Source organism: Phymastichus coffea, unplaced genomic scaffold (genome assembly GCF_024137745.1).
Source record: "Phymastichus coffea isolate CEN01 unplaced genomic scaffold, Cenicafe_Pcof_1.1 PCOF00240, whole genome shotgun sequence".
In the NCBI taxonomy this organism is placed as follows: domain Eukaryota; kingdom Metazoa; phylum Arthropoda; class Insecta; order Hymenoptera; family Eulophidae; genus Phymastichus; species Phymastichus coffea.
Genome location: NW_026707051.1, coordinates 105181 through 133025, shown reverse-complemented (window position 1 = coordinate 133025; position 27845 = coordinate 105181). Strand labels below are relative to the sequence as shown.

The 27845-nt window shown below is 42.5% G+C and overlaps 1 protein-coding gene across 1 annotated transcript; it reads left to right on the top strand.

Annotated features, from left to right (window-relative positions):
* Positions 1-1250: 1250 nt before the first annotated feature.
* Positions 1251-25928, top strand: LOC131674420 (UNC93-like protein). The gene is made up of 5 exons (XM_058953095.1): positions 1251-1998; positions 5993-6227; positions 13663-13825; positions 21537-21804; positions 24377-25928. Exons 1-5 carry the CDS (start codon positions 1263-1265, stop codon positions 24700-24702), a joined length of 1728 nt encoding a protein of 575 aa, XP_058809078.1. The 5' UTR covers positions 1251-1262; the 3' UTR covers positions 24703-25928.
* Positions 25929-27845: the final 1917 nt, after the last annotated feature.

Here is a 27845-nt window from a genome sequence, read left to right as displayed (position 1 = left end):
CTTCTTCTTTGCAAATTCAGCTTTAGATTTGCGAGGGTGATTCCGCGCGGCTAATGCAAACGAATCACTCTCTCGCCCGCCGAAATTATGAAATATACTGCTCCGGGTATGTTCGCCACGCCGTGGATTTACGATAACTGCTATATTAGTTTTTAGTCGTCGACGTAGCAATATATCGCGTGCTATTAATAGAACAATTTGTCAGCTGTACCTAAAACTATGTCGCCCGTTCGTTCGGCTCGTCGAACAGAAGAAAAACGTCGTTTTACCTTTATTGCCCAACAAATATTGCAACGTTACGCGTGAAATTAATGTGCGCGCACGTACGGGCGTGACGCGCGCGAGGAAAAAAGTATATTTTTTTCTTTTCGGAAAAAAAAAAGATTTCAGCGGCCACGCGTATGAATAATTAACAATTATCGATTTTCGACAATAACAATTATCCCACTGAGTCAGAGTCGATTGCATTGGTGTTTAATCAGCCCAGGCGCGCAAATTATGTTTACGTCTGACGCATCACAGAGCCGCGTCTGTGCTTACACGCGTCAAAAAAAAAAAAAAAAGGAGAAAAAGAGAGTATACTATTCTTCTCTCTTTGAAACATGAGCAATTTCCTGGTTTGTTGAACCCTCTTGTTCAATTAATCATCGTATCTGTCGAATTGTTCCGCAGCGTGTTTGTTTCCAAAACACGCGTTTTCCTTTTTCGGAGAATGGAAAATTTGTGTGAAATGTTACGTAAAAAGAAGGAAGACTCGTTTAAAAGATGTTATCTGTGGTCACAGTGGCTGTCAATTAAAAAAAGGCTCGTGAAAATATTCCTTCAATTAGCTGCGATTATTCGGCTTTGACTCGTTTTCATTCGGGCGAACGTTTACAGCCTGATTTTTTTCTTCCATCCGCGAGCGACGTTTCGTATTCGTGTATGTCCTGAATTTGTGACGTAATTGGTGACTAAAAGTATCGCTGAACGTAAAGTTATTAAGAGAAAAGTAGGCCGAATTCGCTATCAACATAAGCTCGTTCCTTTTAGTGACTTATCGTTACGTCCATCCACGAAAAAGCAGCATTCAATTGATGAAAAGCGCGATCCAACGGTCCATTCGTAGTGTTTTACACTTGACAGTGTATACGCTTAGCGCCCGTCAATTGTACATTCAGACGTTTAAAAGATTCAAGCGGTCACTCAATTCGCACAATTTTACCATTGTTTGCCAGAAGCAACAATGAACCTTTGGCTGTTGCAGGTAGTCGAGCGACAGTATGGTGTCGAACAACAGCGTGGACAACAGGCTGGGCTCGGGAGACGGTGGCATCGGAGGTGGTGGCGGAGGAGGACCACCACCTGCCAACACTACCATCACTAGTCCAGCCGTGTACACCGTACCGCTGAGTAATTCTGGCTACCGCAACAAAGGTTACAAAGAGGACAACAGCGATGGTCTGCCACCGGATCCTCAGAAGCCACCTCAAATCCCCGACGACGACGGCCAGTCTCGCAAGTTCAAGCTGTCGCGCAGCGAGAAGTGGCGCATCCTTAAGAACATCGGCACCGTAAGCGTCGCGTTCATGGTGCAGTTCACGGCGTTCCAAGGCACAGCCAACCTGCAGTCGTCGATCAACGCCAGCGAGGGTCTCGGCACTGTGTCACTGTCGGCGATTTACGCCGCGCTCGTACTGAGCTGCATCTTTGTGCCGACGTTCCTTATCAAGAGGCTGACCGTCAAGTGGACCCTGTGCTTATCAATGCTTTGCTACGCGCCTTACATCGGAGCGCAGTTTTATCCCAGGTTTTATACCCTCGTGCCAGCTGGCATTTTACTTGGTCTCGGTGCTGCGCCCATGTGGGCCGCTAAAGCTACGTACCTCACGCAAGTCGGTGGGGTTTATGCGAAGCTTACCGATGAACCGGCTGACGCTATTGTCGTGCGATTCTTCGGATTCTTCTTCCTGGCCTGGCAGACTGCTGAGTTATGGGGAAATCTCATATCGTCACTTGGTGAGTTTCAGCTCGGTACAAATACCTTTGCTACGCTCGTTCTGACTCTCTTCGATCACTCAAATTAATAATTAGATAACGTTGATCCAAATCGATTTTTTACCGTGCGATTGTTAGATACGTCAATGCTCGTTTCTAAGTATAGAACGCACGAACGATGGCACGTGCGCGTGACAAAGTACAAAGTCAATATCGATTCGATTTTTACTTCATTCAATTGTCTTAGCGGAAAGTTGGAATTATACTAACAAGTTCAACTAGAATTTTTAAGTTTTGTAAAAGACGTCATAAGGCAATTCTCTGTGACAATCAGTAATAAAATTTTCGTTATTCGTGAGATTGTAAAATCGATAGAAAGAATAACAGACGACCAAGTGTGTTTAAATTTTCACAAAAATTTTACCAAGTATAAATTTGCCTTCCGAATAACGTTCACTCGCTGCCCGATTCGAAAAAGGAATATTGTATCTTATGTTATTTTCAAAATACCATGTTAGGTACATCGGCACCTGAATGAAGTTTAGCAAACATCTAAAAATACCACTGCCAGACAAACAACATTCGTTGCTAAACTACGACTTACAATCGACTGGGCAAAAAAAAGCGCTCCTGCGAGACTAGATGATCGTTGCGAAAAATCCAAGCGGCGGCGGTGAACGACGACGTAGTACGTGCCAAGTGAAACGGCTCGACGTGCGGTCAGCCACGTATGCGTCGCGCGCGCGATTTTAGCGCTCCGGCTAATTTCGTGCCCGTGAAAAAACGACGTCTCTCTCGTTGTCTTTGGTAAACCCGCTCTAATTACCACTTCTCATCCAAATCGTCGAATTTTCGTTGATTGCTGCGTGCGGGTGCGTATCTCGCCGACTTTAAATCGGGGCCTAAAATCTTGAATTGAACTGGTTTCAACCGATTGTCCCCCTCCATATCGTATCGGGCATGTGGTCCATTCACGTGATTCAGTCGGAGCCGGGTCCCCACTTTTGCCGAGAGTGTGCACGTGCTGCTGTTTCTGCGGTGTTTTTGTTTGCGGGGCCCGTAGTATATTATAACGGTTATGCTCTTCATGAACTTATTTTCATATCTTACATCGAGGGACTTTTGCGTATTTCTTCTGACTTATTTCAGTTAACATTTAAATCAGTCGATGCAATTTGGTTTACAATTGTTTTATTTAATTTCACTGAGACAGGGTATTGATCAATAGGCTTTTCTCTCTGAAAATACACGTTTTATTTTTAGCAGTTATCGCTTAGAATATCGAACGATAAAAATACTCTATAGAAGCGGCAAATAAATAAAGTCTCCTATTTCCATATTCCCGGATTCGTATATGGACGGTGTAAACTGAAACGTATGAAAAGAAAAGAGACGAAAAAGATTGTTCAAGTTAAAAGTTTTATCGATCGTTAAAAGTTATTTTTGTCAGAATTATTAGACAGGAAATCGATTTGAGCCATTTTTTTTAACATTTGCTTAAATATTTTTTCCGAGTAAAATTCACACGAAAATGAAACGATCGTACAATTGGAATTTTAAACGGCTCTTTAGCCAATCTCAAGGTAAACATCTTTGAAATCGATCGATATAATCATATCGGGTTTTACCGCAACTTCATACTCTAATTATACTTTCCAATTGAACTCATAAAAAAAGTTATTGGAGTGGCTCGAGCACTTATCCACCTCAGCAGAGCCTCTTGACATGGAGACACTTTTCGAGGAAATCCATTTGTTCGGGGGCAGTGGCGGCACCACGCATGTAAAATACATGAGCAACGCGGGGCTTTCTATTTCCTTCTTTTTGGCTTGTTTGCCGAATGCAGCTTCGTTAAAAATGCTCTCCTATTTGCATCGACGTGCTGACTCGATGGGCTTTTTTTTCGCATATATCGAGGATCGGGCGTATTTTATTGCAACGGAGATTGTTTATCTTTCGTTTGCCGAGGAGATTGATCGATTGCTTTTCCTAGTTTCATTCGGCTCTTGATCGAATTGGAACAGTCTTGTTTTTTTTTCTTTTCAAACTGTGACTTTAATTATTATTGACGAAAAAAGTTATTTGTATAAAACAGAAATTTAATGGTATACAAACGATATTCGACACCCCATTCTCACTGATTTGTCAACGTCGCACATCGAACTTGAAAAAGCGCTGTATGTTTCCAACACATTCGAAAAACATTTGTATAAAGTAATGTTTTGTTGAATAAGGCTATTTATAAAAACATTGGTCGAACGAAAATGATCAACGAAAATGATCGAACAAATAAAGGCAACGACTTGCTCATTAATAATTGAGCCTTCTTTCTCAACCTATCGTCGCGGATAGAGTAATATCCATGCAAGTTTCGTCAAGCGGCATTTTCTCAGTCGACTGAAGGAAACAAAAGTAGCACGAACTAATTTTACTAGTTTCATAATGCGTTTCGACATTATCGCCGTGTACACGGAACTTGTCTAATCAACAAACATTAAAAAGACCAAGCGCTCGAACGATAACAAGAAAGAAAAGCGAAACGTACGTCTCGAACTACTAGCAAAAACTACGTGTTTTCCCCCCATCGCGCAAACAAAGTGCGATTGTGATAAAGTCGCTGTTGTTATGTCTGCGATAACGGAGGTCTCGTGAGCAGTTCCTCTACACTCACGACACACACACACACACACACACACACACACACACACACACACACACACACACACACACACACACACACACACACACACACACACACACACACACACACACACACACACACACACACACAGAGAGATTCGTTCATTATTCTGAATTGAACGTATATCTGCGGAATTCGCGTTAGGAATTGTTAACGAGTGAAATTTCTTTCGTTTTTTCGGAAAATCCTCGGTAATTATGTTGGCAATTACAACAATTACACTTCGTAGCTTAATTTAACCGTGATCAATGGTGTATACTCAAGCAAATCGTTTGCTTTGTCTCGTTCGCGTAAAAAATGAGACAAATATTCCTAACTAATTGGTTGTGTGTATATACGTTATATGGTCAACAAGTGGACGCAGCTGCGATACAAGCACACACTTCAATCTTTGTATAATTACGGTTAATATTGAATCAGATGCTCTGTTTGACTAAATAAGCAAAGCTTTAATATATAAATAAACGCGTAAGAAACATAAAAATTATTGTAAAGAAAGTATATTTTTTATTTAATTATCACCAAAATTATTAAGAACGTCGATACAAAGATATTGAAAAATGATTACATGAATAACCACCACAATGAACGATATAATTTGCTCGCTTATCAATCCGACAATGTTTACAAACAGGTTACGACGCAGTCGTCAATCCAAGTAGTCGAATAAAATTTTCGTAGAAATATCTCTGTCGTGCGCGGGTGAAAGTTGAACCGCGACGTTAAAAACTGAAGATTCCCAGAGTCGAAGGCTATAAATGAGCACCGAATCGTCCTCTTGTAAATCACCTTATAACTTCCCAAGGTGCTCGTGGTATCAAGTGCGAAAGTTGCGTCACTCCACCTCTTCTTTTTCTTTTTCTTCTTCTTATTCGTCATAAATTTAGCTCGTTTCATTTCGACATTGAATTTTTTAATCGATCTCACTCTGTCGTACGGTGCCTAAATCACAGCATCAGCTTAACTCTTCGGATTCAGGTTAACGGCATTAACATAAATTATTGAGCGGAAATTTCGCGCAAGTTAATGGAATTATTCCAAGAGCGGCGTGCCGAAAAATGAAAGCCATACATATCGAAGATGTTAGAAAAATGTATGGTCGTGATGTATCATTGGCCGAAGTGAACTGGGCGATCCTTTGACAGACGGAATTCGAGGCATGCACACAGATTTAAAATGATCGCGCGCCAGTGCTTCGTTCTCCGACATGATTGAGCGCTCCCGCCTCGTCGTTTTGTGCTGTTGGTGTGCAATTAACGAGCTTCGAAATTCGAACGCAGGACAATCAATTGTTCAAAAAACAACTGTTTTCAGTGTTGAGCGGTGATGCGCATGGTGGTGGATCATCGCCGAGTATTAACGGCAGCCTAATTGCCGGACCAGTCAGAGAAGTGCAGAAGTGCGGCGCTCAATTCTGCATCCAAGGTGGCACTCATGAGAATCTCAATAGGCCGCCTGATTCGGAGATTTACGAAATCTCGAGCATCTACCTCACCTGCGTGATGGTCGCGGTGCTCATCGTTGCGCTTTTCGTTGATCCGTTATCAAGGTAAGTTTTCGAATAAATTAACGAGAGGCGAAACTTCGGACTGATTGACGTACTGTCTCGCGACTAGCAATGATTTTGACAGCGCGCGCAGGAGGCTTCGTTCTTATTCCATTCATTCTTTGACAACGTCCGTGAGCGAAAATGATATTTCAGTCACGTTGCAGAATGTTATACAAAAGAACTTGCCGCGACACGCACACTTTGAAAAGTTGAAATATACATTGTCAACTTCCATCGATTGGCAGTTTCCAAACAACGTCGTTGTAACGAATTCGTTGAAATTGTCAACAATCGCCTTGACCGTTCACTCTACAATTGAAACAATGATGAAAAGGCCGTCGGAGGAAGAAGAACACAATCGAGCTTTTTACGCAACGCGAAAAAATTCTCCCGGGAAATCCTTGCATAATGAGAACCATAATATAATAATCAGCCTAATTCACCACCAGTTTAATCCGACCGACCACCGACGTCTTGTATAACGAGGCTTTCCTCTGTACTTTGTAGAAGAAAAAATTGGCTACCAATTCGTGATGCAATCTTCATCGTTTAATGCCCACTTAGCCGAATTACAACCTGGCGACTAATGAGCGACTCGTAAAATCGTCGAACCTTCCGGAATGTAATAACGGCGACTTTACATCTCTCCCTCTCTCTCTCTCTCTCTCTCTCTCTCTCTCTCTCTCTCTCTCTCCTCTCTCTCTCTCTCTCTCTCTCTCTCTCTCTCTCTCTCTCTCCTCTCTGTCTGTCTCTTTCTCTTTTATGTTTGCATCTTGTGGGCTTCTTTAACTTTACGACGATGCCGCGTGTTTGTTAAATTTTTATTGATGGATACTTCAATGCTCTGTTAAAATTAAAAGTGTGCTTAGGTATTTACTGCAACTTATTTAGATATTCGACGTATTTGCTGTTCTACACAATATTATTGTCCTGTTTATTTGGGTATCAGCGTTTATGTATCAAAATTTAAATAATTTGAATAATTTAAAAACAATCAATCATTAATAATAAAATATAAAAAAAGTCAAATTGGTATTGATTATTTCGATACTCAATTATTTCAGTGAACTGAAAAAATTTCCGGTTGTTTCACGTTTCTTTTAGAACGTGTAAAAAACATTTAACGACGATAATTCATAAATGTCAAAATGAACCAATAAGTAAAAACACAACCAATTTTTTACAATATTTTTTCGATCTTGATGTTCATTTTTTGTAAACACAAACTTAAATTTATCCAAGAAAAGATGTTATCAGTTTGAACTAAAAAAAAAAGAATCTTCAAGGCGTATAATTTCAACCAGCACTTAAATAAACACGTACAAAATAAACTTGACACTTGAAATAAAAAAAGAATCGTCGTTAATTTGACGACTCTTTGTCTAACTCCCATTCTCAGAGTAAATTAGTTCCTTGAGCAAAAGAAAAAAGAATTATCAGCGCGGCTATAGTTTTCTTTTAATTTTTCTTTTCGTCACGACGCACGTAAAAGAAGGAAGAGCGCCAGTTTATGTTTTTTCTTTTCAAGATCCTATTTGGCTTATCAAGTGCAGGGATCATCCGGTTAGTCGTTTACTCGTCGCGTAATAATTCACCGACGCTTTTCCGGCGAAACCTTCGCGTACGGCACACTATTATTTATCGTCTCTATGACAAGCAGTCTGATTCGCAATTTTTTCCTGTCGCGGGTACTTCGAGTTTCATTGATATAATTTACGATTTTTCACACCCTTGTCGTACTCGTCCGATTATAATATATAGTCTGACCAAATCTTCGCCACGTGCAATAGACGTATGAAATTAATTTTGTCGATAAATAACGTGTTACACGTGCTCTCCTAATTGCTTAATTAAAAATGAAGGCAAGACAAATATTAATTGGCATATACATGTCCAAATGGAGTTTTGAATAAGTTACAGTTTGCAATTATACGTATACTTTACGATTATTGACTCTCTTTTCGCCGACCAAATTAACGGGTGAACTTGACACAAAACTCTAAATACGAACCTTCGAGAAAAAGAAAAAAAAAAGAATGCCGGTTTTCAATAAATTAAGCGAGCGAGGGAATTGAGATAGTTACTCCGAAAACGATTTTAATCGGCACTACACGTGAGTGAGAGATACGTAAACGAAGCGATGACTCAATGCTCGATGGTACCGATGTCTCCAGCTTGAAAGGAGCCGATGTTTCTTGCAAACGGATCATTTCATACGCCAAAAGGACAATGCAATTGATTCGTGAATTTTGGAATCATTACGAAACGATAATAAATGATAAAGCTCTCGCGTTTCCTCTATACGCGAACACCTTGGCCACAGCAGTAGCAGCAGCTCATAAACATACGTGATTGCAAAATAGCGTACATCCGCGCTCGCGGTAGCTTGGCGTTATTGCGCAATCATACACACACACACACACACATCTCCCAAAGCGTGTTTTGAAAACTTTTTTTCTCTCGCGTTTCTTTTATACAGGAAATTCGCGTGATGCTTTGTTATTTTTTTCTTTTTTTTTTTTACTTTTTTGCGTACGTCTGCTGATGGTACGCCCGATACATCGGAAAACTTTTTTCGGCGCCCGCGCGCATTCTCCGTCATGCTGGAATTCGAGCGGAACAAATGTCAGAAATGCCGTTCGCAAAAGAGTTACTCTTTGACCTTATTGTAAAGGTTTCACGGGCCTATTTCAAAGTATAATGTTCTCTCGTTATGCAAAATGAATATCTCTCGAATCTCAATCATTAGAAAAAATATAAGAAGAAGAAGAAGAAAACTGAAATAACTATTGACAAACTGACAATGGAAAAAATATCAGCGTTCCCCGGCGTCGCTTGTACAAGAAGCAGAACGAAATCGTGAAAAAGTAACAGCACAAGCGGGCGTAACCTGCGCAAAGAAATACTCAGGTTAGCAATCGAATGACTCGATAAATACGCGCAGTTTATTGTTCGCGATAATAATGCATCGAAGTGCCCGGCAAATGCAGTCCATTGCGCAGATAATGCACGTTTTTTTTTGGCCTGAAAATTATTCAGATTTACCTTTATATGCGGCTTTTAAAGCTTCTCTATCTCTCTCTCTCTCTCTTTTGCTCCCGGGGAGTAGGGATTAAGTGATCATTAAAATTGTGATGATTATATCGATTTTCTTATCTAGTTTCAACTGGTACTCGTTGCGCCGTATTTTATCTTGCCATCTATTGTCGTTTCTCTTCGCTGCCATTATTTTTTTTCCATCGCGCTGATGGTTACTGTGATACTGCTATTAATTTGGGATTTTTCCATGGAATAATTGTGACGTAAATTGTCTTGAATAATGCTTGAATCGGTTGATCACGTTTGATTAAAACTTAAAGGTGAATGATCGCAAGAATAAAATGAACTTTACGACAAGATGATTTTCTGACAGTCATAATTCATTTAAAAAGAACTATATCAAGATTCATCTTCGCTGGAAGCGGACTATAATTTGCCCCGAAATCCGCATTCATATTTTATTCTTAGAAAATGTATTTAATACACATCTGACAAATTATTCGAATTCATCCCAGTGCTAATAATACATCTTGCTTTATGACGGCCGGATTAATTATCATTTTACCGCCCCAATCGCAATGCAGCTGAAAAAGAAACTCATCCGTCAAAAGTAGTAGGCCAAGGCATCACGAGATAACTCCCCCCTTTTTTTTCTTATTTGCCCGTTCGTAATAACTTCCGCGAGAAAAGACGTGCAAATGTTATAGCAATCGTCGTTCGCTCTTCACTCTATTTAGAAGGGAATTGCATAAAAGATGTATAGCATTTTAATTGATTGATCTCGTCTAGGCGCCAGCGTCAATTTCGCGATATTTATAGAAAGTTTGCTGCATCCTTTCGCGACGACTTTTCATACTAATTATAACGTGATGTGACGCTACGAGATACAAGCCTGTAAAAACTATTTTTAAAACCAACACGTGTATATATATATATATATGATGCCAGATAGCAGATCTTTTTAAGCTGCAACTTAAAAACTTTACGAGCTACAACGTTCTGCAAAAATAAAGCATATCACTCTCCCTCTGAAAGGAAAAAGATTGCAATCATTCGAAAAAAAAAAAAGAAAAAGATTGTCTTGTTCTAGATTAGAAAACAATATACGTGGAATGAGGTTAAGGTTGCGCACATATGTGCATACGCGCATGTGCATTAAAGAAAATAACGATCCAAGAAAGTATTAATATACGCATCCACGCGCAATCTTTTCTTTGCTTCTCAAAGACGTTCCGTTTATTGAGGAAGAAATAAACATCACTGACGCTCGAGCTTTCAAAACGTCGCGATAATCGATGAATTATTATTATGTATACCGTTCCGCTTGGCGCGATTATGTTTCAACGACGAAGCGCCGTATTTCGCGCAACCGTGGTATTATACCTTTGCACGCTGAAGAGATGCCTCGATAAAGGGGGATCCGATTCGCAAATTAAAGTGCAAACGCGTGCGTTACGTAAGAGTGGTTTTTTTCTCTCCTACTTCGCGCGTCGGAGAGCAGCTTCCACGCGCGCGTAAAGAGCTTGCGGGTAAAGAAGCGAACAGCCGATGCGATCTGTTGTCGCGCGGGGTGATCGAGAGACTAGCTCTCGCTTAGTTCAGTCGCTAGTCTCTCTCCTCTCTTTTGCTCGCGATGATTAACTCCAACGCTCATTATACTCCCCGCGAGTGCAATTATCGCGCGGAGCCCATCGAGCGGGGAAACTAATTTGCGCGATGGATTTTCATGAAAACCCGTCGCGCGTCGGTACGCCCAAACGATCGTACCGGAACATGAGCGGGCAGGCGAGAGAGATCCTTGATACGGAGGCGAGATGTGCCTGTCTAACTTCCCATGCGTCCGTGTAATTCGCGCTGCACATTACGCAAGTCGGTTTCGTGCTCGCGCGCGCGTATAAAGTCAAGGTCGCGCACCTCTCGCCGCTCAACGGTGCGCGTGCGCTTCATGCCGCACGCTATTATTACAGTCGATGCTAATCGCTTTGCCTCTCTCTCTCTCTCTCTCTCTCTCTCTCTCTCTCTCTCTCTCTCTCTCTCTCTCTCTCTCTCTCTCTCTCTCTCTCTCTCTCTCTCTCTCTCTCTCTCTCTCTCTCTCTCTCTCTCTCTCTTTCTTTCCTTTTTGCCATGCGCTGCACGTGTAAGACTGCACGCTTACGAATATCCCATTGCACCAGATCGTAAGTTCGTTTTCTGCAGTGGATCTTTTGACAGGCGAAACATCTCCGAAACTTTCCAAATAAGGAAAACGTGTCGGGTGGAGCTGCACGACCGAACCGATTTGTCGCAGCCTCTGAATGTCCGTTTGCACGCGTCCAGTCAACAATCGGTCGTGAAATTGTCGCAGAAGGTCCTGCGTACAATTCACGGCCATCTCGTCGCTGCCTCGGTAAGCTCGTCGCGTAAAAGCACAGTGTAGGATCGTGGCGGCGCGTCGCACAATGACAGATTACATAATTGTTCTGTCGGCTTCGCGAAGAGCAGGAGAGAGAGAGAGAGAGAGAGATAGAGAGATAGAGAGATAGAGAGAAAGAGAGAAACAAACACGGCAATTACAGAGGTCGTGCGAGAGCGTAAAACAAGCAGAAGAATACAGGAGGCTAATTTATTATGCACAGCATCCTAAGAGTATGCCGACAATGCTTAAGACATTGCACTTATCTTACGACACGAGGCGGCCTTGCAAGGCTGCCAGTCTATGTTCTCTCTAGATTTTGGCTCCTCTTCGAAAGCACGTATTCGCTCGAACTGGAAATGTATTTATCCGCAAGTGCACTTTTCAATCCTCTCTAGCTGCCGTTATGAGTAGTCCATTACAAGTTGAAGTGTACGCGTACTTGAAAGGTTTTGACCAAGATTTTAATGGAGTTGGATTCCAGAGTTTTCAAGGGTGCTCGAAAAGTCCCGATTTTTCAGACAGAGAGAGAGAGAGAGAGAGAGAGAGAGAGAGAGTGTACGGATATATACGAAAGAATTTGATGATGACGGCTTGTGCACAATAGATTGGATTCTCTTCACGAAAGAGCTTCCGATGGATTTTTTGTCAAGCAGTCATTGAGCCGTTGCTTTCAATTTGTTTCGCAATCGCTTGATATTCCCGGCAATGAACCTGTCAGAGAGAAGCCGAACGTGTTTTGTGGAATGCCGTCGCGGCAATTTATTTAGCGCCACTTCATTGTTATCGACACTCGCGCACTGCGCCTCAGGCCGTTCGTTAGCTTACACGTCAGATGGGCTTTGTGCACAATTCCGTTGCGGCGAATGGTTATATAACTTTTCAGCCTTTTCACTCGACCAAAAGACAGAAGGAGAGAGAGGGTGTAAATTTGTTAACCTTCTCGAATGCGAAATTCTACATAGACTGAGAGATGATAAATGTTAAAGAATTTCAAAAATTGACATAATTATCGCGATAGACGTTAAACGTGAAAATTCGTTGTAACGCGCTTTGCCTTTCAACGAGATATTGCATTACAATTACTATTCATGAACAATAATTCGCTCATTTCTTTGTCGTGCGAGTATGAAATTATACCTGTTCCGAAATTTCGACTAATTTGAGAAATTTGATTTGTTCGCCTACAACTCATTTTCGAGAAAATTGACAAATTGGATTTTCGTTTTTCTGAACATATTCCTTGTCTTCTCAGCAGGTCAATTACGCAGCTTTGAGAGCGCCAGTAAATCTCAACGTGATACCCTTGAACCTGTCCGCTCGCAAATTTACCGTAAATTCGTGTCGCTCTTCCCCCTTACAACTAAGATACAGACCAACAGCAGCAACCAATTGCACGCGAATATTTCGTCGTTTTATTTCCAGGATCGGAGGTACTTCTTATGCAAATTTATCAAGGGTTTCGCTCTTGAAATACTATCAAAAGTTCTCTCGCTGCGTGAATTATTGCAATGGCTTTTGACTCTTCTTTTTTTTTTTCTTCAATGTTTGTGAATGCGACGATATCAATTTTTTTTTATTTCAAGATGCGATCGGAGAAAGAATGGTCGTTGGTTCTTTATAGCTCTAACAGTGCGAGATTCTTAATTAAAAGGAGATTGCTTTTTCTTGTGTTTTTACTCCTCAGCGATTTTAATTACGAAGAGCATGAGGCACTATTGCGAGAAGGGGTTTTGTCCTTAATTCACTGAAATAGCTTACTTTCTTTCGATCAAACTTTTATTTTTGTTAAGAAAGGAGTATTCGCTTTATATTCTTTTTGAATATTCAGCTGCTAATGGTTATTGAATACCTACTCCTGAAGATATCCATGTTGCTTTATAGTATCGAAAGATAAATAAGTTAGACGGCAGTACTAAAATATTTGATTGCCATTAGTCGATATTATTTCGACAAGACAATTAATATAGCGCTGACGAGAGGGATTCCGATTGTTTTGCTTAGGTACGGCGAGAAGCAGAGGCGGAACGACAGCTCGGAGCTGGGTGGCATCCAGCTGCTGTCGGCGACGGCATACCAACTGAAGAAGCCCTACCAGCAGCTGCTCATACCCATCACCGTGTGGATCGGCATGGAGCAGGCCTTCATCGGCGCCGAGTTTACGCAGGTAACGACTTGGAGCGCGGAGGCGTCGTCGGCCGCTCGAAACAATTATTAATACCCCTTGGAATGCGCGTCGGCCCTCGAAATTAACCAGAACTCCGCCGGATACTCAAAATTCGTAGTAAACAGCACGCGCAGGCTCCCCATTGATACGTGATATCCGTGATAATACGCAGATTGAAATATCGCGCCTTCGATTAATATTCATGGGCTCGGGCACTGTCGGCGAAATTAGCATTGAAAGCTCGCCTTTGGGTACCGGCCGCGCCAAAAATTATTGTATCGGGTGGGCGAATGCAAGCGCGATCGCCGTTCAAAGTATGCCCGCAGTGCCGAGGATTCGCATTTGAAATGTAAATTAATCCGACGGGCAAAGGCTTTCCATGGTGCTCGATAAGAGACGTTCTTTGGCGCGCTCATTTGCCGATTCGCCCTCTTTCCATTCTGCTCGTCGCACTTATCTCTCGAGCGTGCTGCGTTTTTACTCCCCGAGCGCAAATGATAAATGTAAATCATAATCGTCGTTGCGAAACGAGAAACAGCCCGTTCAATCGCAGAAACAATACCACCGGCGGAATATTAGGGAGAAAAAAAAGAGTAGCATCCTTCCAGCGGCATATGGTCATTTTCTCTTTCTCCCCGCTCGCAGTAGTCCATCGGCATATCTTCTGGAAAACGAAGAATCAAGCATCCAGGTGATTACCTGGAGATTCCCAGCAGTGATTGAAAAGCTCGACTTAATTGCGTTCTTCGAGCTTTTTCTCTCTCTCTCTCTCTCTCTCTCTCTCTCTCTCTCTCTCTCTCTCTCTCTCTCTCTCTCTCTCTCTCTTTCTTTATCTCTGCCGGTGTCTATTGTTCAGCTTCCGTAATGAAGATTTTCTTTTGTCTAATGAAGTCGCCGTTGATTTCGCGTTAGCGCTAAACTTTAATTGAAGCGCTGCATCTTGATTCGAACAAATTAACTTTGCAACTTCGCGTGCGAGAATTAGCAGTTCCATTAGACTTGTTAGTTTGTTATTCCCTCTCCTTAAGTGGCATCCATTTACATTTAAAACTGTTCTCGTGCACAAATCCAAATGATACGTGAATTCCCATCGCTAGGCGTTTCGTATTGACGATTAAATCTCGCGATTATCTATGGGAAGGACAGTTATTAGACCTCGTCGGGTGATTCCAAGTCGCGCGTACAACCAATCTTTTCGAATATATCTATGTTTATTCATAGCAAGGCATGTCATACGTACGCGGAAGAACTTTACAAATCTTTTTTCCTTTTTTTTTCTCTTGCGGCATCCGACTACACGTACGCGATTGCTGTCATTGCCGTTCGGCTTCCGTTCCTAACGCACGCTGGTTCGAAATAGTCGGACGATTGAACTTCCTGATGTTTTTGACGTCATTATGCCACGCGCACATAATTTTTTCTTGCCTTTATTAGATTCTCGCGAGCTATTAGACAACCGACGAGCATATGGCTACGAGCGCTTGTAATAATTAAATGTCGTCTTTTGGAATGGCTCAATATGAATTTATTACTGCGTGATTTCGAAATCTATCAAGTCAGAGATTTCCCCAACAAATCTCGTTGCATTCGAGAAGGCTTCAAATTTGGATGACAACTTGAAAAACGTCCGCTCGATAACGATCCACTTGAAGCCTGCCGCCACTAGATTCGATAACAATCATAATAAACAGAGCGAATGCGGGGCACACCCTCAACAATTCATTCCGATCACGAAACACTTTTACTTTCGTCGAACTCGTCTCAAGCAGAGAAATTTGTTCTTCGAGTAAAGTGTCCTTTTCTTGGATGTATCGAGAGTGAAGGCGCATCCGCTTGGATGGATAGGGTCGTAAAAACGAATCGCACGTACGGTTTCGAGCCGAGGAATTTCGGGACATCGTCACGTGCTTTGCCCTCTCGCAGAGAGCTTTCATTCAACTCCTTTGCCCCTCAAGAGCTTTTGTACGCTTCTTCTATCTTTATTAAAAATTTATGCTTACGTGAGCTTTCGCGGAATTGAGGCACTCGCCGTTATTTTCGAGAAATAACTTTAAAAAGAAAAAAAAACAAGCGATAGATGTTTAGTTCCGATCTCGCGTTGTTAAAGTTGCGCGTACTTTTGGAAAAGTGGTACTGGAGAGCTAAAGTTGCCGATGTATGGGGTTGATAAGAGTCGCGGTGTAGGCGCTCTTTTGTTCTCGCTCGGAAATGAAATCACAATAGCTTTCGAGTTAAAGTGAAACGAGGCTCCACCATTGCTGGAGATAATTACGCGACGGATTGTTAATCTCGATGACTTCCGACTGCGACGAGTATCTAAAAAGATTCTTCTCGTAATTACTTTCGATGTTTCGACGATACCCTCGCGCGATCACGTTCTGCAAAGGTTTAAACAAGTCAAAGTTTCGCGGAAAAACCCGTTGCGACGGTGATGAGCTGTCGTCCTCCGTGGATCGAATAAACGTATTTAAAGCATCGGATAAATTTCAAATAATACTTTTTTAACAAGCATCCATGACAGTCGGTAATCATAGTAATCTTTGATGATAACTCCTGAGAAACTTGCTGATTTTTTTCTCGAGAAACGACGAAGAAGCCCTGCACGTGCGCCAACGAATTATGTTATTGGGTACGTGATCGGAAAAAAATATGATGGATTGGAACCGCTTGCCATTGTTTACATGTAATGCCCTACTTGAAAGAGAACATTCGACTGTCGAGGAAAATGCCTTCAATTGCACAAAATAAGTTAGAAACGTTGTCGATACATCTTTAATATTAAACTATAAGGTAAATAAATTTTCGCGTCATTATAAATACGAACTGAATTGCTTTCGACGCCACAGCTACTTCGATATCAGCAAAAACTTGAAAATTTAACGAACCATCGATTCTCCAAACGTTGAACTCAAAACGAATTCCCGACAACATTTCAAGGTGAAAAACAGCGAGGAAGCACACACTTTGCTGTATCGCGTGCGAAACGCCTTCATCGATAGCGTCGGGGCGTCTCCTCTCATTTGAAAAAGTGCAGCCGTTCGCGCGAGCCAAAACTATATCCTAGCGAGTCATCGCTTGGGAGCGCCCGTCGTCGCTCTTAGCTTCCGAACCGATTGTTGTTGCTTCGCCTCTCTTTCGATGGTGGCTTGTCGCGATACCGGCGCACCTCGACACACCACGATTTATCGCTCGTTCTTGCACGCCTCGCAGTCTCTAGCCTCGTGGCTTTTTCGATCGCGCCCGCGACGTTCGTTTGCGAACGAACGGACGACCGTCCGCGGAAAACGACGAGTCGAAGCATCCTCGAAACATAAAAGCTCCGAAAGTCGATCCCGTTGATTGATCCGGCTCTCTCGTTTGCGAAGACGTGCACTTAGCTCTGGAAATTGAGCGCGTCTGCGAGAACGCGTGCTCCGGCGACGACGGGAACAGATCGTTTTCCATCGTTCGCGAGGAAACCGAAGACTCCCACGCGGCGAGTGCAGCACCGCGTGTATCGATCGTATAACTTTTCTGCGGTCGACTCGACGCGTCAAAGTGAATCTCTATTGCTCGACTGACGAATGGATATTCTATAAGCACGGAATTTCGGATACTTGTGCTCGATTCCATTTTTTTTTCTTCCCGCGCGACTCAAGGGATTTTCCGTCCGACAAGAGCGATGAAATTTCGTCGTAAGCAATCGGGACGTGGGATTACGGGAAGATGAAATTCCGATAGTTCGCGGAGATAAAAATGCGAGTGATGAACTGGAAGGCAAAAGAAGAAACCTGGAGCGAGTTACGTAAAGAGCTCGGTTCGGCGCTCACGCATTCAATCAATTAACAGTCGCCAGTCGATACCTCGTCTATTTCTGATTCCTCGATTCCCGTCTGTTGTTGCTGCGCACGGGTGCGCTCGACCGAGTACGGGATCCGTTCCGAGCGGGTAAAAAACGCGTTCGCGGGGAAGACGACGGTGTCTTCGGGACAGAAACTCGAATGTCAGCCGGGCAAGAAACTTTAATGCCGGCTGCTTCGAGAAACGGATTTTCCTGCCGTTAAAACTAATAAAATCGCAGGAGAATAAAAAGACGTCGGCGCCGGAATGCGCCTGCAATTTTAGAAAGTGTAAATGGGCGTCAATGTGGAGCAGAGCACATCGACAGCGACGCCGATGATCGCTAATTGTAAGGTACGGAAATAGACGGATTTTCCAGGCGCCAGTCTAATCATTACACGCGACGCGTGCGCGTGCGAGAGAGAGCCGGCGTAATGACATGGAGTCGCTCGCTTTTCCAGGCTAATAATTTCTATTTATAGATTTTGCCATTTTTTTTTTCATTTACCGCCGCTCCGAAGATAACTGTTATTTTAAGAAAGCTGGTTTCCGTGGCGCCGCGAGCGCATCCTCCTTTGCTTGCTATTCTCGTGCAACTGAACTACTTAAAAATTACGTTTATGACGCTCAGACCGATGAGGCAGAGGCTATCTTTAGACTCGCGCACGCTTTCAAAGTTACAGGCTTCGCCCATGGCTTTTTGCCGTTCGATGGATTGACATTCCTTCGTATTTTTCTTTTCTTCCATGAAATTATTGTTTCTGGTGGATCATTTATCGAACGATCATTATTTTTACATAAACTGAATTCAAATAAAAAAAAAAAGAGAGAGAGAGAGGGAGAAATGGTAAAAATGAAAATTCAAAGTCCTGAAATGGAATTTTCAAAAGCGACATAATAGTCTGTACGCAGATGAGCATAAATATCACACGCGAGTCAAGGAACGACCTGCACGCGTTTATTTTTTATTTCGGTTTCTCTCTCTCTCTCTCTCTCTCTTTCTCACTCTCCGCGACCGGTTCTACATAACACTATACGCGAAAGAAGAAAAAAGCGTCGCCAGATGGATGATCGCAGTCGCGTGGATAAAAAAGTGGTCGAGAGTTCACTGGCTTCGCACACTCGCAGCGAAGAAACGAAAGAAGCAAGGAGGAAAAATGTTCGAGTTTCGCGCAACGCAGGAGTTTGCTTTGTAAAAAAAAAAAAAAAAAATCGTTGCGAGCGATCAGATATGGACTTTAGCTTTTCAGCCGGTGATCCAGACGCGTTTGCGCAACGAGTAATAAACTTGCAGGATACCGAAATCCGCGGTGAATTACTGAAACGGATTTAATGTACCGAATACTGCCACTTCGTTTCTCGTTTTTATGACTGGCTTGTATTTCATAGGGGATCGGACGAAGGGGAATTTTTCTATTGGTGTGTTGCTGTAATAACGAAAAACGAATCCTCTATTTTGTTCTTTTCCGGCGCTACCGCCGAAAAAAAAGCAAAATTGTCACAAACGAGGCGTTTTACCCCTTTGAGAAAAAGTAGGTGGTACAGGGCCGCGTGCATGCGCGACGTATATCGCGACGAGGGACAAAATAATAAAAGCCAACGGAACAAAAGGGTCGGTCGACGGGATAATTGGCCGGCGGGCGAATTTTGACCGTAGCCCTTTGCGCATGCAAAGCAGCGCGCGTGCTTTGCCTCTTTCCCCGAGTGCGAATGAGTCTCCTAGTTATTTCAATTTTTTTTCTTTCTTGCGTGTAATTATTGTCGCGCGATTCGCAGCTTATTCTAACTTGTGACACGGGGTCAAGTCCGCGCGACCCTTAGACCGTCGTCCTCGCTGATATTCTCGTTTTGAGACTGGCTTCGATTGGTGAATAACCCGATCGAGAGACGTTGAGCGGCGCGCGAGCGGGCGGCTAATTAGCTCGTTCCGACATCGAGTGACAAGTGCCCCGTTTCGCGCGAGGCCAGCGTCGCGTCGGGGAGGGTTTTATTCATCCGTCGCGTCGGTATATATATATATATATATATATATATATATATATATATTTTTTTTTGCCTTTTCATTCGTGCGCCAGCCCGGGCGAGCGAGATTCGTTCGCTGCAAAACCGATCGACTCTCCGCCGGCAAGCGGACGTGGCGGAAACGCTACTCGAGCGGAGACAATAATAAAGTCATTCCTTAACGAAGCTCTCTAGATAGGACGGCCTTGCCGACGCTAATTGCCGTACTCGCGCAACGTTCTTTTACACTTTTCCAATTGGCGAGGGCTTTAGAAAGCGGCGGAGTGCGCGCGCCTGTTTTGTACGCGGTGCGTCCTGTCGGGATGCGCGCTCGGCTAATTGAACGGCTTGTTCGCTCGTAGACGTTAGAGGCAAGGTCCCGACGACAATTAAATGTCAAAATTAGAGGATTATCGCTCGCTGATCGCGCGCGCGCACGGTTTGCCGGCTGCGTCGTGCCGTTACGTAAAAGGCCAAACCGATGAGCTCGCGACATTGATCTCGTTGGGCGCGCGACGCGTTATTAACCTACAAAGTTTGCCGGCGCGACTCCTCCCGCCTCACCCCATTCACATCGCTGTTCCCGTCTTTCGACCACGCCGTCCTCCCCGCGCGAATGCCCGAAACTTTCTACTTCGAAGCGAAGCGTTCACAACTTCCTCGGTCGTCCTGGCTGCCGCATTTGTGCTTTTCTCTTCCCGGACGCGCACCGCGCGCAATTTAACTTTTTTCGATCCGAGCGCGCAGGCGTTTTCGCCGCTGCGAGGAGAAGAGGTGCGACTTGATTACTCGTCGCTTTCTAATCGACGGCAGATTTTGTTTGGCCGCGACACGCGCGGAACTCGTTTGCCGAACACTCGGCCCGGCCACGCGAACTTTCAAATCGAACGACGCGTCGTTACGCTCGTCTCCTGAAAATTGAATGACTGCTGGTGGGATTGACCTTTTCTTTCCGTATATTCACCCGCGCGATATTAACGCTCGAGTAGATGTCGGCAGTAGAGAGGGGCACATCACCGAGCATTTTCCCGTGCTGTTTTCTCCGCGCTTGAGTAATTGGTTTTCGCGAATGGCCCCCAGATGGACGCGAGGTTCGCTTGCTCCTATCTAGCTCGTCCGCTCACGAGCTGTTCGACGCGAAGTGCAGACGGTCTTCGCGAAAGGAAAATCCTCCTCTCCGCCGAGCGGCATTTTCTAGTTGTTCGTTCATCGAGCGGCGCATTCGGGAGGTCGTGCGCGAGATTAGCGAGGCATCATTGGCGTACGCACCGCCGTTACGCCAATAACGCCGATGGAGTTTCCGCACACGCGCGCGCGCGGTTATGAAATTTGCCGAGACCGCCGAGTGTTCCGAAAGCCGCAAGCGTGGTTGCATTTAATTGCTTTTCCCGAGCGGCTAACTACTTTCGTTGCGACGAGAGGATCCGGGCGATGATTCATCTTTGCTTACGCGCGATCAGAAAACGAATAGCGTAATTGGGAACGTTACATTCGCGAGCTCTCGTGCGCCTCCCCCCGAGCCCTCCCGCCGCCCCCAAAATCCCATTTCCTCGGTGATCTTCCTGCGCGCAATAAACTTTACTACGCCCGCGGCATGAAATCTGTCGGTCCCGTCTGAAAAATATAACGAAACTACACCCGACGAGAGAAGTAACAAATGAAAAATTCCTTTTGGCCTTTCACTGGATTACGTCGTTGCGAGCGAATCGGACGTACGAAAAACCGCTGAGCGTGCGTATCGTCCAATTACGGCGCGGCGCTCGCTTGTTTCCACAGGCGAGCTTTGATCCTCGTACTGCTACAGCATCCCTCGACGTAACTTTCCGCGCGGTATTAATCAAGCGTAAAATGCAGCCTTCCTCTAACGAATGTCTGGCGTGCCCTTCTGCAGGCGTACATCTCGTGTGCGTTGGGGGTGCACAGGGTCGGCTACGTGATGATCTGCTTCGGCGTAGTGAACGCCGGCTGCTCGCTGCTGTTTGGCTCGGTGATGAAGTTCGTCGGCAGGCAACCGCTGATGGCACTCGGCACTGTCGTCCACACGTCCCTCATCGGTGTACTATTGATGTGGCACCCGCATCCCGACAACTCTTACATGTTCTACACTGTCTCCGGGCTCTGGGGTGTCGGCGACGCTGTCTGGCAGACTCAGGTCAACGGTAAGTACTTTGCCTCTTTTTATTCCGTTTGGATGCTGCATGTGCAACGTTATTTCGAAATATCAAATATCGCGTCGAGCTTCGCCGGTGGAATGCCAAGTAAAGTAAGAAAAAATGCGCCACGAATTTCCCTTTGTGCGTTTCGACTGCTACCGTCGGAGCGCGCCGTCCGTGAATTTCCCTTTGTGCGTTTCGACTCCTACCGTCGGAGCGCGCCGTCCGTCAAATCGCCAATCAAGGAAAACTGAAATCGGAATTTCACGGATTAATTAATTTATTTTACGTTGTCCTCTTTTGGAAACGCGATGCCCGAAAGAGATTTTTAATTGCCATTGTCAAAGGGGCTGGGCTCTCCGTGTAAAACCTCGAACGAAATATCATGCAACGAAGTAAATCCGCGCAATTAATTTCTCGGCGCAAGCGGCTGCGTATTGGATGCTCGCGGTAAAAGAGTGAAAGCAAAATGCAAAACCAGACGGAGATACACCCTGATAGCCGCGCCGCGCCGAGACGTCGGCAAGATTTTCACGTGCAGCGCGCGTCTGCTATACTCGCATCGAGGTCGGCATTTACGCACGTTAATTTTTCGCGACGCTCGGCGCCGCTGTTGGAGACCCATTTCGCAAGCCGGATTTCTTTTTGTGTCTGCCGCGGTGGACACAGGAATTTTCGACTGAAATGGTGAACAAAAACGTTGTTAAGTGAAGAGTTTCGGAGAATGCATTTTCTCTTTTTTTGCGGAGTTTTGACTGACGATACGCTCCAAATTATTTTAAAGTAAAGAATACTTTTTAATACTTTTGAGGTAATCATACTTTATAATGATTGATTTCAACTGAAGTTACTGTACTATCTTCCCTATTTATCTTGTTAACCCTTAAAAGGGCCTTACTCGTATAACATTTTAGCTTCTGCGAGAAACTGAGGAAGAAAAATATATACAAATAACTCTTCTGGTAACATTAATTGCCACGCCTTTTCCTTGAAAGAGCTCCATTCAAACTTCATCGCGTAACATTCAAATGCAAATATTCTTCTCCTGATACGCTTAGTGTTCTGTTTGAAAAAATAGGACTAATTTCTTAGCAACACGACGAAACTTTATATTAATGAGCCATTTAAAATAGAAAAGAAACTTACATTTGAACCCGTCTAAGTCGATTTGACTTTCACCTACCTTCACTAAGGATGAAAAATCTCTTGAAAATCCCCTTGTGTTAGCATTCATTCCTGGACAAAGGTATTCGCAAAAGTGCAGCTCAGAGTTGCATCCGACCGGCTTAGAAAAAAAGCTGTACTCGAGTAGAATTCCAAAGAGTAACTACAATGAAACTCAAGCTAAATACTTGATAAAGATAGCCTACTCCCTGAGAGCTGTAAACATTGATTCGCTGTGCCGTCAAAGAGGATTCAGCAAGCTGACGCGTGGAAAAAACTGACGGTGTAGTTTCAACGCAACACTGATTATAGTAACGAAAGATGCCTTTTTTCAAAAGAAAATCCGTCACATGTTTTTTGCCCGTTTGCTTGGCATATTTCTTTCTGTTACCCTTTGACACTCAACGTGAAACTTACGGTACTTTTGGAAGCTTGATTTTTAATTAAAAAAAAGTCCGTTTTAATGTTTCGAAACTCTTTTCTTTCTTCGTTTTACGTTTTAATTAACGACTTTGAAAGTCTCCTGTTTCCTCCGCGATGCAAGTTTTTAATTTCCGTCGGCCGCGTATTTTTCCAGTTATGCAATTTTCTGGAGGTTTAAAAATTAAATGGGCGAAAATTCGACGTAACAATGCGTGCAAAATTCGTTGGCGCGAACTCGAAAGCGCGTTACAAATGATTAATACATTGGATTTTGTCGAATAAAAGCCCATCAGGCGCACAACAATAAACGATTCCCGTGTGGCGGAATGAAACCGAAATACTGCACCTGCAGTCGTGCCAACTCTCGCAGCATGACAGTGCGAGAGAAATAATGAAGAAAAAGTCAATATCACGCTGACATTCCATGAAACGTAACTGTATAACTGGCACGCCTTAGCCGGTTTTGCACGTGCGCCGCCCCCGCCACGGATCGAATATTTCGAGAGAGCGAGAGATTATAAGCGATATTTGATCAAACCTCACTTTTTCGAGAGGTTATTACAATTTTCGCGTAGAATCACTGAGAAAGTCTTTGGCTTTCGTTTGTTCTGGCATAAATTGCACAGTAAAATTCAAGTTGCTAATTTCATTGTACGCGTAAAATTTCTAGGACAATCTTGAATGTTCCTTACGCGTATACATGCTTGACGAGCGAGAGGCAATATTTGCTATATTGACACGCGACATGTGCGCGGTGATACTGCGGAAAATAAGCTTGACCTACAATAACATATTTTTAAAAAAGTAATGGATATACCAATAGACTTTTAATGATCGAGAACTACTTTTGTTTATTATTATCTATTATTTTCTAACCGGAAAAAGTTTCTTTTGAAGAATGGATGAGATTGTGTATTCGATTAGTTTGTCGTTTACAAATTGAATAAGTTATAGTGCTTAAAAGAAAGAAAGTAATCGTGGCAATTTGCAGGACTGTACGGCACGCTGTTCCGTCGTAACAAGGAAGCAGCCTTCTCTAACTATCGCCTATGGGAGTCGGCTGGATTCGTAGTGGCCTACGCGTACAGTACTCATCTGTGCGCCAGAATGAAGCTGTACGTGATGCTGGTAGTGCTGATAGTCGGCACGATCGGCTACATTGTCGTGGAATTGCTGCACAGACGCAAGCAGAAGCGACTCAAAGCGCTGGCCGAAGATCCAAAGGCAGCGCAAGCGGCAGCCGAGGCGAACCAACCGGAAGAAACGGACGACGAGAAAGACGACATCGACGACGACATTATCATTACGCACCTGTGAGGAGGTGGCTTTCCCTTACGTGTTTGTTTGATTTGTCCTACTTTTTCTTGTACATAAATCCATCGCCTGTCGCGCGACTAGTTATCACTTTTAAACTTTGTCTTCGATTGATGGATTGATTGGGCCTGCACCGGAGGCTGTGAGAGTTGTTATACCGAAAGCATTGTTGATTTTTATTGCGAGCGAGTCGACGAAAGGGAGAAGAAGCAGTGCGTGCTTGAGCGCGGATTTTTAACGGCCGGACGATCTGTAGTTTATTTGATAATATATATAGCAATTGTACCTCGACCGAGAGAATATTTTTCCCCGAACACGCGAGGATGACAAGTATATATATATTTTAGAATTGAATCCGAGTTTCATCTTGACATATACTCGGCACGTTTTATAAGTAGACCATATAATATTACGCAAAAAAAAACAAAACAATGAAGTAACAAATAAAGTAGCTAGCACAAGTGTGATCTCACGTGGAAAAGTGAGCCTTGTCCATGATAAACAATCTCATCAACCTTTTATATACATTACATTTCAATTTTTCGAGTGAATATCGTCATTTATACACTATTATTTTTTTTTGTTCGTTTATTTGTGTTTTTGTCGCGCGCGCATCTTTGTACAGTACATCTTAAATATATAAATAGGCCGCCATCCCGGCTCTGATCTGTGCGCTTCACTATTCGAAGTTTAGATAGCATTCTCTTGCATTACATGCATATTTCTTATTTTGTTTCTTTTTCTTCCTCTCTTTTTTTCTTTGCATACGCGGTCGTATTATTAACTTCTAGTATTACATGCCTCTCGATAATTTTCTTCAGGCAATCAATAAGATTTGTCGCGATTGCGGACCATTATAGAAAAAAATGTACGTTGAGAGAGAGAGAGAGAGAGAGAGAGAGAGAGAGAGAGAGTGTATATGAGAGAGAGAGAGAGAGATTGTTTGACTATTTTTACTATTATACCACTACTATTGTATTCCTTAATTGGTAGTCGTACTCTGTTGCCTGTATTTTTTTGCCTCCGTTTGCGTTCTACCGAGAGATCTAAAATAGACCTATGCGATTTCATTGTTAATTATTTTAGTCGCGAAGTATTGTTATTATTATTATTATTATTATTATTATTATTATTATTGATTATTGATTATTGTAACTATATCATATTTTCGACACCGTAATGTTATCTTAGAGCTGATTAAAGCGAGTATGATTTTATTAAAAGTGAACACAACGAAAAATTCGGCTGACATTCATTAATACGCCCTAAAACGACATGAATAATTCAACAATTGGTATTGCTTTTTTTTATTTTTATTAAAAAATATTTATAATTGTACAATTTATAGATCTATTATCTTTCCGATACATTCTTCAATTCAACCATATCAAATTAACAGTTGAGTTTTTTTGCTTGCAACTAAATTTTGAATACAACTAAATATATGTATATTTTTATCACTTTTTGAAAAATGTATGAAAATATTGTCTTGGCTTTGAAAAATCTATATTTAGGATTAAAGATACACAGCTAAGTGGTTTACATCTATCACACATTTACTTAAAGAAAACCTTTTGTCGACTTGAATTTATTTGGTATATGTTTCCTAACAGATTAATGAATCGAGTGCAAAAGTTATATGTGAAGTTTCTTTTTTTTTATTTCCAAAGCATATTCTGTCAACATTACAAAAAGACAATAAGTAAATTATTTTACTAAACAGAGAATTTGACATATTATCATCAGAGTACTCCAGTAAGTATTCTATCTTGATATAATTAGGAGGTACAACTATTTTTATTGGGTTCGATTATGTTTTCATTATTTTATGTTTCTTTAGTCTAGTGTTGGTAATGGTTTTGTAGTCTTGTGTAGTATTTTGCGAAGAAAGTTTGAATTTCTTCTTTCACTGTTGCAATCTGTAAATCATTTCTAATAATTTCGTTTGAAACGAACCACGGCGCGTATGAAATGCTGCGAAGGACTTTCGATTGAAATCTTTCTAGAATTTCGATGTTCAAAGTCGAAGCGGCTCCCTATAGTTGGATGCCGTAGGTCCAGACTGGCTTGAGTACTGTTTTGTATAGCAGAAGTTTATTTTCAATTGTTAACTTCGATTTTCCTCCAATAAGCCGGTACATTTTCTTCCATTTTAATCCTAATTGTTTCCTCTTGGTGAATATATGTTCTTTCCATGTCAGCCTTCTATTCAAATGTATGCCAAAGTATTTGACATGGTCTTTCTGCGGTATGTATTTGTCGTTCAATGAAATAGGAGGACACGTATCTTTACGGAGAGTAAACGTGGTGTGAACTGATTTACTCTCGTTTACTATTACTACTTATTATTCTCCACGAATTTAACCAATTTTGGAGATGGTTATTTATGCAATTTTGTTGCTTCTTGATGTGTTGGTAAAATTGCTGTATCGTCTGCATACGTTGCTGTCAAAATATTTGGAGACTCTGGTAAGTCCAATGTATATAGCAGGTTTAGCGTTGGGCCTAAAACACTACCCTGTGGTACTTCTACTTTTATTACTTGCCGTGTTGACACTTCTTTTTATTGATTTTCACTTGAAATGTTATGTCTTGAAGGTAAGATTATAGCAAATTACTGTAATATTTAGGAAAAAATCCTTTCAGTTTGTGTAGAGGCCTCTTGTGCCAGACTTTATCAAATGTCTGAGCGACGTCGAAAAATATGCCTATACAGTATTGTTTATTTTCTATGGATTTTCTCGCTACTGATACTATTCTATTCACTTGTTCAATCGTGGAATGTTGACTTCTGAATTTAAATTGGTGGTCCGGGATAAGGTTTCTACCTATTATAATTGGATTTATTCTTGCTATTATGATTTTTGCATAGATTTTTGAGAGTACAGTCAATAGACTAATTGGTCTGTATGAGGTGACAAATTCATTTTTTTACCGGGTTTTGGTATTCAGATAATCTCTGCTACTTTCCATTGAGAAGGAAACTAGCAAAGACGGAAGCATGCATTAAATATTATTGTTATATATCAAATTGCTAATGTATATGTAAAGTTGAATTTTAAAAAAACAGTGCACACGACTATACTCAATATTTGCACAATTTCAGTTTGCGACCACAGGCAACATACCAACAAATTCACCTTTTT

What these genes read in the sequence shown, in the direction of transcription:
- LOC131674420 (XM_058953095.1), top strand. Translation starts at nt 1,263, where the DNA reads ATGGTGTCGAACAACAGCGTGGACAACAGGCTGGGCTCGGGAGACGGT. An exon ending in AAATCTCATATCGTCACTTG is followed by an intron (nt 1,999 to 5,992) that starts GTGAGTTTCAGC and finishes AACTGTTTTCAG; the next exon opens with TGTTGAGCGGTGATGCGCAT. An exon ending in CTGGCAGACTCAGGTCAACG is followed by an intron (nt 21,805 to 24,376) that starts GTAAGTACTTTG and finishes GGCAATTTGCAG; the next exon opens with GACTGTACGGCACGCTGTTC.